This window comes from Leucoraja erinacea, chromosome 5, assembly GCF_028641065.1.
Source record: "Leucoraja erinacea ecotype New England chromosome 5, Leri_hhj_1, whole genome shotgun sequence".
NCBI lineage: Eukaryota > Metazoa > Chordata > Chondrichthyes > Rajiformes > Rajidae > Leucoraja > Leucoraja erinaceus.
The window spans coordinates 53,879,937-53,893,765 of NC_073381.1; the positions used below are offsets into that span (position 1 = coordinate 53,879,937).

Below are 13,829 nucleotides of genomic sequence, written 5' to 3' on the forward strand. Positions count from 1 at the left end.
AATACTCTTAGATTAGAGGGCATCAGCTAGAAGGAGAGGGTGGACAGATGGATTGTTTCCTCTTGAACACAGAGGTTGAGGGGATACTTGAAAAAAGTATTTAAAATTATGAGAAGCATGGATCGTGTAGAGAGTCAAAACCTTTTTTCCCCAGGGTGGAAATGCCAAAGACTAGAGGGCCTAGGTTTAAGGTGAAAGGGGCAAAGTTTAAAGAAGGTATGTGGGGCAAGTTTTTTTTTGTAGACAAAGGGTGGTGGGGGCTGGAATGCACTGCCATGGATAGAGGCAAATTTGATAGTGTAATTTGAGGCTTTTAGATAGGCACATGGATATGGAGGGATTGAGATCGTGTGCAGGCGTATGAGATTAGTTTACCTTGGCATCATGTGCAGCACAGACGTTGTGGGCTGAACGCTCTGTTCTTTTGCTCTACTTTGTGCTGTACTTTTCTGTGTTCTTAATTGCATCTTTCCTACAGTAAGATGACCAAATCTGAACACAATACTCCCAAGTGTGGCCTCACGAGTGCCTTGTTCAACTGTAACATAATATCCAAACTTCCATATTAAATTCCCTGTCTGATAAGGTCAACATGCCAAAAGCTTTCTTCACCACCTCCTCTATCCAAACTACACTTAGGGAACTGTGTACTTGTAGCCCTCAATCCCTCACCATTGTAACACATCTTAGGGCCTCATCATTGATTGAGAAGGTGCTGCCCTGGTTTGACTTCCCAAATTCTATAGATATAGATATAGATATGCCATTTATTGTCACTATACATGTACAGTGAAACTGAAAGCTGCTCGTACTCAGTGCATACATACAATTTAGCACAAAAAACAAGAAACAGAAAAAAAAACAAAAAAAAAACAGAAGGGAGATGGGGGGGGGGGAATAGGTGCACAAATTCTGCGGCGCTACATACATATATACAGATGGAAGTCCTTGTTGGGCGGTGTAGTCAGTGCATGTGTGAATTTGAATTTATAGTAGATATAATTCTCGGAAAGCAACTATTCCTGAGTCTGTTTGTCCTGGATTTGATGCACCTATAGCGCCTTCCAGAGGGCAGCAGGTCGAACAGTCCAAATGCAGGATGGGAGCTGTCTTTGATGATCTTCTTTGCCCTGCTAAGGCAGCGGGAGGTGTAGATGTCCATCAGGGAGGGGAGAGGGCACAACTCGCACTTATCTGAATTAATGAGCCATTGCTCATGCCATTTGCCCACTGATCAAGATCCAGATTTTAGTTTGCATAACCATCTTCACTGCCTTCCTTACCATTCATTTTAGTGCCATCTGCAAACTTACTAATCATGCCTTGTACATTCTTAATCCAAATTCTTAATATAGATAACAATTTTCTCTTGATTTACTCATCTTTATGTTGTACATCTCCATCGATTTCCATTGAATTCTTTTTACTTTAATGAGAAATAGATCCAGTCTCTCCAATCTAACCTTACAGTTGTTTTTTAAGAGTTGCTGCTCCTCCCCAGGACTGCCGACCCTCGCTGCCTCCCCGGCCATCCGCTGACCGGGACTTTCGACGCTTTGCCCATTGACACGGACCCCACTCCCCACGGGCCTCCACCGGTGACCACTGACCCTCTCCACTCCACCGCCCACCAGCAGGCTGCAGCCGTCACCTTACCTGAGTCCTAGGCTCAGCACCGGGCCCTGAAGTCTCCATGCTTTAGACTCCCTCCCATAAGCCTACTTTCTCCACCTCTTCCTTTCTTTTTCCCTCACCCCACCCCCCCAAACATCAGTCTGAAGAAGGGTCTTGACCCGAAACTTCACCTATTCTCTCCATAGATGCTGCCTCACCTGCTGAGTTTCTCCAGCATTTTTGTCAACCTTCATTGTTTTTAAAGACATTTCATTTGTTCTTCCCTGAAAATCCATTGAAAATTCTACCCTGGTCAGTTTGCTGAGTTGATTCTATTCTTGTGTACTCTTGATTCTACTATTGTGTACTCTTCATATAAGGGTGGCACAGTGGTGCAGCTGGTAGAGCTACTGCCTCACACCGCCAAACGCCTGGGTTGATCCTGACCTCGGGTGCTGCCTCTTTGGAGTTTGAACATTCTCCCTGTGATCGCGTGGATTTCCTCCGTGCGCTCCTCCTGTTTCCTCCCACATTCCAAAGAATCGGCATCTGTAAATTGCTCCTAATGTGCAGGGAGTGGATGAGAATGTGGATTAATATAGAATGTGCGATCAATGATCAGTGTGGACTCGGTGGGCCGAAAGGCCTGTTTCCATGCTGTATCTCTAAACTAAACATACCTAATAATCACACAATGCATTTCGCTTTTCAAATAAGCAAAATCCTATATCAGGGTTGTTGTCCTGTAAGCATAAAAAGAACTCCAACACTATTCAGGGACTAGGGAGTTCACCCACAATATGGATAAACATTTATCCATTCAGGAATACCACCCAAACAAATAGGATGATTCCAATCACTTTGGGGACTTTGCTGCATAGAAATAGTAGAATTTTCCATACAATCCGACTGTTACTTTAGAATAATATTTAATTGTCTACAAAAATCTTTTGGAAGTCCTGAGACTGTGACTGTACTTTTCTTTTATAAGAATTATCGGCTCCCAAAGGATAAAACAGGAACAACAAAAGCGGGAGCCCTTGCACCTCAAGACATGAAGAAAGTGCGCTCATTGGCTCTGATCGAAATGACTGCACTTTTTGACACACTTGGTATAGATTTCAAACATCATAAAGCAATAAAAGTTAAAATTAAAGGTAATGAAAATGTGTATTCAAATTTCAAACAATGATTTTGTATTTTGGTGGATCAGTGTATAAGATATCCATATTTGATTTGACAAACGTTAGTTTAACCTACCATAAAATAATGCAATAAAACGATATTATATTTCATTATTTTACAATAGGTTAGACTAGCATTTGTCAAATCAAATATGAATATCTGATACACTGATCCATTGAAATTCTAACTATATGTGCGGATAAGTTAGTAAGGAAAATAATGTTTCTTGTCCAGTATTTCCTGCAACAATGCAAAAATACATTTTTCTGATAAAGGTAAAAATTGGCCATGGATAAAATCTGCATTGATAAATGGACAGGGATGTTACCTGGAGACATGAGTTCAAATCACATTATAATGATAGGAAAATGTAATATTCACTAAAATACAGGAATATGAAGTTTGCATTTGTAATATAGCCAGTTCATTGGCTATATTTAAGAGGGAGTTAGATGTGGCCCTTGTGGCTAAGGGGATCAGGGGGTATGGAGAGAAGGCAGGTACGGGATACTGAGTTGGATGATCAGCCATGATCATATTGAATGGTGGTGCAGGCTCGAAGGGCCGAATGGCCTACTCCTGCACCTAATTTCTATGTTTCTATGTAATGGTGATCATGAAACAATCAATACATTTTTGATGATGCACAAAAGCAAGCAAATATATAATATAATAGGATATTGAGTATTGTGAAGGAATAAAAATACTTTTAACTGGACATCCACAAATTATTAGAAGAAAATAGACAGGTCAAAAGTGGAGTTAAAATACAATGCAGGATTCTTTCCTCTGTCAGTCAAAGCCTCAAATGATAGAGCAGGACAGGAATGTGAGGACTATATATGATTTTGTCAACCAGTGCTTGAGTACTGATCCATACATTACAGAATGGACGTAATTGTACTGGAGGAGGTGCACTGGAGATTTATGAGGAAAATTATATCAACGTTGAAAGATTGGATAAACTTGGTGTTTTCTTTGCAAAAGAAGAAGCTAATGAGGATGGTTTAGAGTAATGATTTAGAGTAAATAGAAACATCTTATTTCTCTTAGATGAATGGTCAAAATATGGGACAAATACAACAGTAGCTTTGGGGATTAGAGGGGAGATGAGGAAAGAGGTTTTCACCCATAGGTTGGTAAGAATCTGGATCTTGTTGCTTGATCTGTTGGTAAAGGCAGAAGTTTGCCAGAGGTCAGAGCAAAGTCTGAAGAAGGATTCTGACCTCCAGAGATGCTGCCTGACCCACTGAATTACTCTAGTACTTTGTGTCTTTTTATGTAAACCAGCATCTGCAGTTCCTTGTATTTTCAGAAACCCTCATTACATTTAAACATTACTCGGATGTGCATATGCAGGACCATGATCTGCTGGGCAACAAAGGGCTGGAAGGTAGAACTAGTGAGGAGAACTCTTTTGTTTGACTGAGTTTGACGGGTTGAGCCAAATGACTTCATTTTGTGTTGTCAATTTTCAATGAATCTTTATATTCAGTATCAGAATGAGTAATTTCTCATCTTCAATCCAGCAGTCGCCCAAACATAATAATTTTATGAGATAGGTTTATTATTTTTAAATTTTAGGACAATTAAAATTATTTTTGGTGTGTGCTCCCCAAAATATTCAGTGGGCAGCAAACGGTAGATACAAGTGAATCACAATTTGCAAAATCAAACATATCCATTTGACAAATGATCAGGAAAATATGCATAATATCCACTTAGAAGCCCCATTAGGACTTCTATCCAGACATTCTGGATTGGTCATGGATCATTTCTTCCAGAAGGACAACCACTCGGGGATATTGTATGCAGCAACATGGGATGGCGTGACTGTCATATGAGGAAAGATTGAAAAGACTAGGCTTGTATTCACTGGAGTTTAGAAGGATGAGAGGGTGTCTTATAGAAACATATAAAATTATAAAAGGACTGGCAAGGCTAGATGCAGGAAAAATGTTCCCAATGTTGGGCGAGTCCAGAACCAGGGGCCACAGTCTCAGAATAAAGGGGAGGTCATTTAAGACTGAGGTGTGAAAAAACTTTTTCAACCAGAGAGTTGTGAATTCATAGAATTCCCTGCTACAGAGGGCAGTGGAGGCCAAATCACTGGATGGATTTAAGAGAGCGTTAGATAGAGCTCTAGGGGCTAGTGGAGTCAAGGGATATGGGGAGAAGGCAGGCACGGGTTATTGATAGGGGACGATCAAAATGAATGGCGGTGCTGGCTCGAAGGACCGAATGGCCTCCTCCTGCACGTATTTTCTATGTTTCTAACATTGGAAAAGATCAGCAACTAATCATCATCCTGTGCTCTTCCTGCTCATTCAAAGCCAATCTTTCTCCTTCTCTCTCATTTTGGGTTAAAAAACATTCACAGAAAATAATTAGAATATATTAAGCTTTATTTCAGGTATTAAAGTATTGCTTCCCTATTTGTTTAAAGAGGTTGAATCAATGTTTTATTATGATCTGTTATCAAAATAAACCAGTCACAGTGGCATATTTCTATAGTTGCACACCACTGAGCTCTTCAAACTTCAGTGAATGTTGAATTTTCAATGCTTATTTTCAGAAACTGGATTGTTTGGTGTTCCACTTTCATTACTATTGGAACAGGACCACAAAAAAATACCTGGAACCAAGGTTCCACTTATAATTCAGAAAGTAAGTACAGGATTCAAACTATCTTGAGTTTAAAGTTCAAATTACTGAACACTTTGACAATTTGATGACTCATTTTGATTTAGTAAAGGTACTTTGTTAAACAGCTTATTTTGTACAATCCAGAAATAGAATCAGTAGCACTACAGTAGAAATGGAAGTCCGGGTTTTAATGTGGTATCGCAGTCACAGAAAGTTTGATGATAATGAGTTGCATAGAATGTCCAGTACAGAAACATTTTAGTTATCTATGCCAGCCCACATGTTTCCTCCCAATTTCCCTCACCCCACCCTCCTGTCTCCAGCAATGCTCACCAGTTTCTCGATATTTACAGCCTCCGGACTCCCCAGAAATGCAACAATTTCTCTACAATTTATTACATCAAATCAAATAATCTTAAAGCCCCAATCAAGTCATCCATTCAACTTTTTGTTTTCTAAGAGAAAAAAGTCCAATTTGTCTCCTTTTCTTATTTCCTCTTGTATCTAATATTGCCCCGTGCATCTTTTCTTTGAAGCACTTTGTGGACATAATATAGAGACTAGACTAATGTTTCTATCTTTTGTCCTCTTCACTTTATCACCTCTTACCTTGGTTACTATCTCCACCTTCTTTCCGCAACTTGACTCAGGAGTTGCTCATTAACTCCTCCTTAATTGGATCCACATAATAATACTTTTGCCCCAACTCTTCCCCTCACCTCTCGTCCAACTTTCTCCAGTCTAATTCATCAGTTTGAAGAAAAATTCCAACCCGAATCATGAGCTGTACATTTCCCTCCACAGATGCCGTCCGAGTTTCGCCGGTAGTTTGTTTTTTTATCGATATTCCAGCATCAGCGGTCTCTTTTTGGTTGGCATTTTATTAAGCATTGTTAATAAAATGAAACAAAATACTTTTGCAGCTCATTTCCCACATCGAGGAAGAAGGGTTAAACACAGAAGGAATTCTACGAATCCCTGGACTTGCAATGAGAATTAAGGTACATTACATAATTGCAAATGTTATGTTAGCTTTCATTGCAAAAGGATTTGAGTATAGGAGCAGGGAGGTTCTACTGCAGTTGTACAGGGTCTTGGTGAGACCACACCTGGAGTATTGCGTACAGTTTTGGTCTCCAAATCTGAGGAAGGACATTATTGCCATAGAGGGAGTGCAGAGAAGGTTCACCAGACTGATTCCTGGGATGTCAGGACTGTCTTATGAAGAAAGACTGGATAGACTTGGTTTATACTCTCTAGAATTTAGGAGATTGAGAGGGGATCTTATAGAAACTTACAAAATTCTAAGGGGTTGGACAGGCTAGATGCAGGAAGATTGTTCCCGATGTGGGGAAGTCCAGGACAAGGGGTCACAGCTTAAGGATAAGGGGGAAATCCTTTTAAAACCGAGATGAGAAGAACTTTTTTCACACAGAGAGTGGTGAATCTCTGGAACTCTCTGCCACAGAGGGTAGTTGAGGCCAGTTCATTGGCTATATTTAAGAGGGAGTTAGATGTGGCCCTTGTGGCTAAGGGGATCAGGGGGTATGGAGAGAAGGCAGGTACGGGATACTGAGTTGGATGATCAGCCATGATCATATTGAATGGCGGTGCAGGCTCGAAGGGCCAAATGGCCTACTCCTGCACCTAATTTCTATGTTTCTATAATAATGGTCTGAGGACAATAATTGTACCTCAGCCTAGTTGCCCCTATAAAAGATGATTTCATGTGGTTAACTGTCTCTACTGTTACACTACTGTTGTGTTTCGGCAGGAGACTGTTGAAAAGAAAGCAACTATACAACTGGCTTTGTGAACTGTTTAATGAACTATTGTTGATGGTTTAACTGACTGATTAGTTTCAATATCTTAGCAAATGGAAAAGGCAGATTTATGAGACATGATGTCAGAAGGGAATAATCCAGAAGATGCAGGATCATTTCATTCCAAAGAGGAAGAAAGATTCTAAGGGGAGTAAGAGGTAACCGTGGCTGATAAGGGAAGTTGAGGTCAGTATAAAAATAAAAGAGAAGATGTATAACATAGATGAGCGGGAAGCCAGAGGATTGGGAAACTTTTAAAGAGCAACAGAACATAACTAAAAAGGCAATACAGGAGAAAAGATGAAGTATGAAGGTAAGCTAGCCAAGAATATAAAGGATAGTAAAAGCTTCTTTAGGTATGTGAAGAGGAAAAAAATAGTTAAGACAAATGTGGGTCCTTTGAACACAGAAACAGGTGAATTTATTATGGGGAACAAAGAAATGGTAGACGAGTTGAACAGGTACTTTGGTTCTGTCTTCACTAAGGAAGACATAAACAATCTCCCAGATGTATTTTGGGACAGAGGACCTATGGTGTCAGAGGAACTGAAGGAAAGTCACATTAGTCAGGAAATGATGTTGGGTGGACTGATAGGACTGAAGGCTGATAAATCCCCAGGGCCCGATGGTCTGCATCCCAGGGTGCTTAAGGATGTGGCCCTAAAAATTGTGGACGCATTGGTGATCATTTTCTAATGTTCTATAGATTCTGGATCAATTCCTGTGGATTGGAGGGCAGCTAATGTTATCCCACTTTTCAAGAAAGGAGGGAGAGAGAAAGCAGGGAATGTTAGACCAGTCAGCCTCACATCGGTAGTGGGGAAGATGCTGGAGTTGTTTATTAAAGATGTAATAGCAGTGCATTTAGATAGCAGTAACAGGATCGGTCCAAGTGAGCATGGATTTACAAAGGGAAAATCATGCTTGACTAATCTTCTAGAATTTTTTGATGATGTAACAAGTAAAATGGACAAGGGAGAGCCAGTGGGTGTAGTGTACCTGGATTTTCAGAAAGCCTTTGATAAGGAGATTAGTGGGCAAAATTAGAGCATGTGGCGGCTCCCAAGGGTCGTGCCATCCTAACTGTCGAACCCCTCGGCACGGGAGTGGTTCAGTCTGGAGGCGGCCCTTAACCAGCGGGTTTAAAGGCAGGGATTTGGGTGCCATCTCTCTCTCGTGTGGACTTCCCCACAACCGGGAGGAACACAAATAAAGGTGCCTCTCGAAATACCTGACTCCTCTCTTTCCTTTCGAGACCTACGCACCACAAGCACATTGTATTGGGGGTAGGGTATTGACATGGATATAAAATTGGTTGGCACACAGGAAACAAGGAGTAGGGATTAGCGGATCCCTTTCAGAATAGCAGGCAGTGACTAGTGGGGTGCCGCAAGACTCAGTGCTGGGACTGCAGCTATTTACAATATACATTCATGATTTAGATGAAGGAATTAAAAGTAACAATAGCAAATTTGCAGATGACACAAAGCTGGATGGCAGTGAGAACTGTGAGGAGGATGCTATGGGAATGCAGGGTGACTTGGACAGGTTGGGTGAGTGGGCATATGCATGGCAGATGCAGTTTAATGTGGATAGATATGAGGTTATCCACTTTGGTGGCAAGAACAGGAAGGCAGATTATTATCTGAATGGTGTCAGGTTAGGAAAAGTGGAAGTACAATGAGACCTGGGTGTGCTTGTTTCAGTCACTGAAAGTAAGCATGCAGGTACGCCATGCAGTGAAGAAAGCTAATGGAATGTCGGCCTTCATAACGAGAGGAGTATAGGAGAAAAGAGGTCTTTCTACACTTGTACAGGGCCCTGGTGAGACCAGACCTAGAGTATTGTGTGCAGTTTTGGTCTCCTAATTTGAGGAAGGACATTCTTGCTATTGAGGGAGTGTAGCATAGGTTCATGATGTTAATTCCCGGGATGGCGGGACTGTCATGTGATGAAATCGAGCGACTGGGCTTGTATATACAGGAATTTAGAAGGATGAGAGGGTACCTTATCGCAACAAATAAAATTATTAAGGGATTGGACAGGGTAGATGCAGGAAACATGTTCCCGATGTTGGGGCAGTCCAGAACATGGGACCACAGTTTAAGAATAAGGGGTAGGCCATTTAGAACTGACATGAGGAAAAACGTTTTCACGCAGTTGTAAATTTGTGGAATTCTCTTCCTCAGAAGGCAGTGGATACCGATTCACTGGATGCATTCAAAAGAGAGTTAGATCGAGCTCTTTGGGCTAGCGGAATCAAGGGGTATGGGAAAAAGGCAGGAACGGGATACTGATTGTGGATTATCAGTGATGATCACATTGAATGGCGGTGCTGGCTCGAAGGGCCGAAAGGCCTACCCCTGCACCTATTGTCTATGTGTCTATATATCCAAGTATTAGTTTATAAAACTGACATTTTACATTTGAATTGGAATATAAAACCCCAAGTGTGAACCCCCCCCCCCCCCCCCCCATGAGATAACAGGTGCATTTGCGGAGAAATGCCAATTTATTTTATAGAATTACAAAATTAATTTCCATGCAAGTATCTGGCTCAAGAATAGTGAGAACGGAATCAAGCACTGACTCTGTATATTGAGAAGACTGTTGCAGATAACTCAGAACAAACTGGATGTTACAATATCTTTTTTTTTGTACAGAGTTGAAACAAACTATAATACCCTCAAAGTAAAAGCTGCATTTGTCAAATATCAAGGCAGCAATATGCAATGTTAGCTGTTATCAGGCAACTGAAACATCCTACCACAACTAGAGAGCAGTCCTAAACTATGATCTACCTCATTGGAGAACCTCAGACTATTTACTGGCTTTAGCTTGCACTAAACGTTATTCACATTTATCATGTATCTACACTGTGGGTGACTCGATTGTAATCATGTACTGTTTTTCCGCTGACTGGTTAGTACACAACAAAAACTTTTCATTGTATTTCAGTACATGTGACAATAAACTAAACTAAACTAGTAACCCCAACAGCCGTGCTTGTCCCTAGGCATCCAGCTTGGCTCAAATCCATCCAAACCAAGAATATTTTCATGGAACTTTGAACATCATCTACTACCCTACTGAGATGAGAAGATGCTTTGCCATATTTTAGTACCACAAAAAAAAAAAATCAGTGTCCTGAATGCAAAGAATGGATTCAGACATGTGGAGCTTGATCAGGAATATTTGTATACCTTGGTATTCTTTGAAGAACTTGCCTCCTCATTGCTCCCGGTTAAGCTGAATTTCAACAACCCATTTTGTCAGGGGTTTATGAACAAATTTCTAAAGCATTGCAGTGAAACCTTTCAGTGGATAACATATTCCCCCTGTCAGCCCCATCATACAGAGTAAATGAGTAGGCTCATTTTCTAATGTGAAAAGAAAATCAATTATATTCAGGCCCTGGGCTATAGTCTCACCAGTTTGATGCTTGTGTTATATTTTAGGAGCTTGCTTCTTTCACAGCCTTTTGCTTGTCAGATTCCTACCCTGAGTTTGATTTGGGCCTTTTACTTTAGTGTCACCAGTGTAAGTCTATGTTTCTATGATAACAATTTAATGAATCAATAATATACCAACAGTATTTAAAAAAAACACATGAAGAAACTATGTTACCCATAAGATTCTTACACATAATATATGGAGGGGGAGTGAACTCACAGTGAAAAGGGAGCATGCAGGACCTGTTGCTAGCTAAGGTGTTGTATTGAATGTCCTGCTCTATATGTTTCAAGAGTCTATGTGAGGAGCTGGAAGCAAAGTTCTACGAAGGAACCTTGAATTGGGAAAATGTTCGTCAACATGATGCCGCAAGTATACTGAAGCTCTTTGTAAGAGAACTGCCACATCCTCTTGTCACTCTTGAGTACCTCGATGCATTCCTAGCTGTACAAAGTAAGTTATTAATCTTCTCTGTTATATGTACTCATGATAATAAAAATGGCAAGCAAGTTCATCGTTTGTGCATGCTGTATCCATATATTATCGAAAATTTTAATGTAATGTATTTTTAATGTAGGAAGTTGATAACCCGTTTGTTGGAATTAAGAATGTAGCATATATGTGGAAACATATAAATCAGCTGGAAAATAGGCAAATTTATGACATATTTTAGTAAATAGAAAGTAATTCAAGATGTGTGGTGTCTCAGATTCAAATGTTCTATAGCCCGAACTGCTATGTCACACTAATGGAGGAATCATGCTTTCATGGACACCAGGGACGATATATTGTGTTCAAAATGTGTCCTGATTTCCTTTCCATCAGAATAAGAGTTGTTGCTTTGCCAGCAGGCAGCTCCCTCTGGTTCTGTAATTCTGCAAAATGCAGCCAATAAACGAGTTTGGTATTTCAATTGCGCATGCCCAAGTCAAAGGTCACTGGAGATAAACATTCTCAGCGGCTGAGTTACTCCAGCTTTTTGTGTCTAACTTCTGTGTCAACCAGCATCTGCAGTTCCTTCCTACAGAAATGTTTTTAGTGTTCTGTCATTTGGGGAATTACAAAGGCATCACTCTGCTGAAGTTACCTTCTTCCTGATCTGAAGAAAGGTTGCAATCTGAAACTTAGTCTGTACTCTCTTCACAGACGTATCGCCTGACCCAGAGTGTGGCAGCCTCGCCTGCAGCTGTTTGTTTTTTACCCTTTTTAAAAATTTTTAGTGTGTTAAAGGTTTTGTTCCGGAGGCCTTTTAGTCTTTTTATATGGGGGTTTGGGGGGGAAGGGGGAAACCGTTTTTTCCAGTCCCTACCTGGGCGAGGATGCGTCCTGCCTCCAAGCCACATCTTCGCCCCCTCCTCGCGGCCAGCCTGCCACCTGGATTGGCGCAGTCTTTCCTGCCAGAGACTGCCCAGAGCTTCGAGCTACAGCTTCAGTGGCAGCGCTACACTGTGGTACCATCGTGGAGCGGAGCGATGCCTAACCCAGGTCGGCATGTGGAGCTCCGGAGTGCTGGGACTGCTGACTTTAACATCGTGGAGCTGTGGTCTGCGGAGGTTCCAGCCGCAGCGGCGCTGAATTTAACTGGGATCTTTCGCCGAGATCGCCAGTGATGGAGCTCCGACCAGCGCAGCCTGTGGACTTCGGGAGCTGCGGTCTCCGGTAGCAAGCGGCTGTTTCGGAATGTTCTTCCGACGTCGGAATTCCATCATCCCGCGAGAGGGCCTGAAACATCGGGCTGCTGTAGAGGCCTCAATAGGCCCCGACCACGGGTGAACATAGAGAAAGTGGACTGAACTTTGCTGCCTTCCTTCACAGTGGGGAAACGTTTTTACGTTTAATGTTAAATTCTATAATGTTGTGTTTATTTTATTGGTGTGCTGCAATGGCAACTCAAATTTCAACACACCAATTGGTATATGTGACAATAAACGTCCTTTGTCCTTGTCCTTGTCGTTTGATATCCTCCAGCACTTTATTTTTCACCTTCCCCCTCGCTGCTTACAATTCCTCCCAAACTCTCAACCACAACCTCACAGTGCCTTATTGTTGAAGGGCTTTTGGTGGGTTCCGTTTCGGATAGTTTCAGGTACCTTGCATTTTTGTACCGAAGATGGACACAAAATGCTGGAGTAACTCAGCGGGACAGGCAGCACCTCTGGATAGAAAACCTTCCTTCAGACTTCCTACACATTAGACTTTTGCGCCGTGGTTGGGATTGATAGGAGTGGGGATTTCCGCGGGTACAAGGAAAAAATGACCTAAAGTTTACGTTGAGTGAACTCGGTGTTCTTACCGTCCTCGTCCTCGCCGTACACCGGCGTTTTGTGAGAGTGGTTGGATACCATCTTCAGCTCAGCCAACGTCGGTCACATTATCCGGACATGAGGCAGGGATCAGGAGCCAATATGAGGCATCGGCGATGCTCTGTAATCCGATCCGGCCGCCGCCGAGCAGCGGGATCGAGGAGGCAGCGCCCGACCTGGGGAGTAGAGGTGTCAGTTCTTCCAGCGGCGAGCGGAGAGGCACCAGCTACCGCAGGCCGCTCTTTTGCTCTCCAGCGCTCGCTACCTCTTCAGAATAACTTTTCCAAATCAAAAGCCTTGTGGGTCTTCTTCTGTCTGTCCAACCCTAGGCTGGTGGGCTCCAGGTGGCGTTTCCTAGTTGCTCGGGAGCCAGCTGACTGGGGAAGAGTTATCTATACAGAGAGTCTATGGCATCACTGTATCACCATGAAACCGCCTTGTTGTTGATCTGTGGGCGGTACACATCTTTACAATCATTCGTTTTTTGACGTTCGCTAGAAGCTGGAAGTTCAGTCGTACATGCAGTGCCGCAGAAGAGACCAGTTGCAATGACTTTTATCTCATTGCTGCCTCTCCGTACGCTCACTGGCTTCGGAATAAAGCCATGCGGTCGAGACGAGGGGTTCTGAAGTTACATTGTCTCGATTGAGGACATTTTCTTGACTGTTCTAGAAGCAGTGAGCCGTGGCTTTACCAGAGGCTGTTTGTTTAACTGAAACCTCTCTCTTGTCTCCCCACGCACGTCTTTCACCCCCACTTCTCTCTCCCCCACCTTTCACCATCTCTCCGCAGGTCCAGTCTCTCC

The 13,829-nt window shown here is 42.2% G+C and overlaps 1 protein-coding gene across 2 annotated transcripts in view; it reads left to right on the forward strand.

The window, feature by feature from the left end:
- arhgap18 (Rho GTPase activating protein 18) overlaps nucleotides 1-13,829 on the forward strand; it is a 123,245-nt gene that overhangs the window by 98,157 nt on the left and 11,259 nt on the right. For both annotated transcript variants that reach the window (XM_055635636.1, XM_055635635.1), the window contains exons 6-9: nucleotides 2,606-2,771; nucleotides 5,375-5,466; nucleotides 6,369-6,446; nucleotides 11,015-11,174. In XM_055635636.1, coding sequence (XP_055491611.1) covers nucleotides 2,606-2,771; nucleotides 5,375-5,466; nucleotides 6,369-6,446; nucleotides 11,015-11,174 — 496 coding nt within the window. The remainder of the gene's footprint in view (nucleotides 1-2,605; nucleotides 2,772-5,374; nucleotides 5,467-6,368; nucleotides 6,447-11,014; nucleotides 11,175-13,829) is intronic.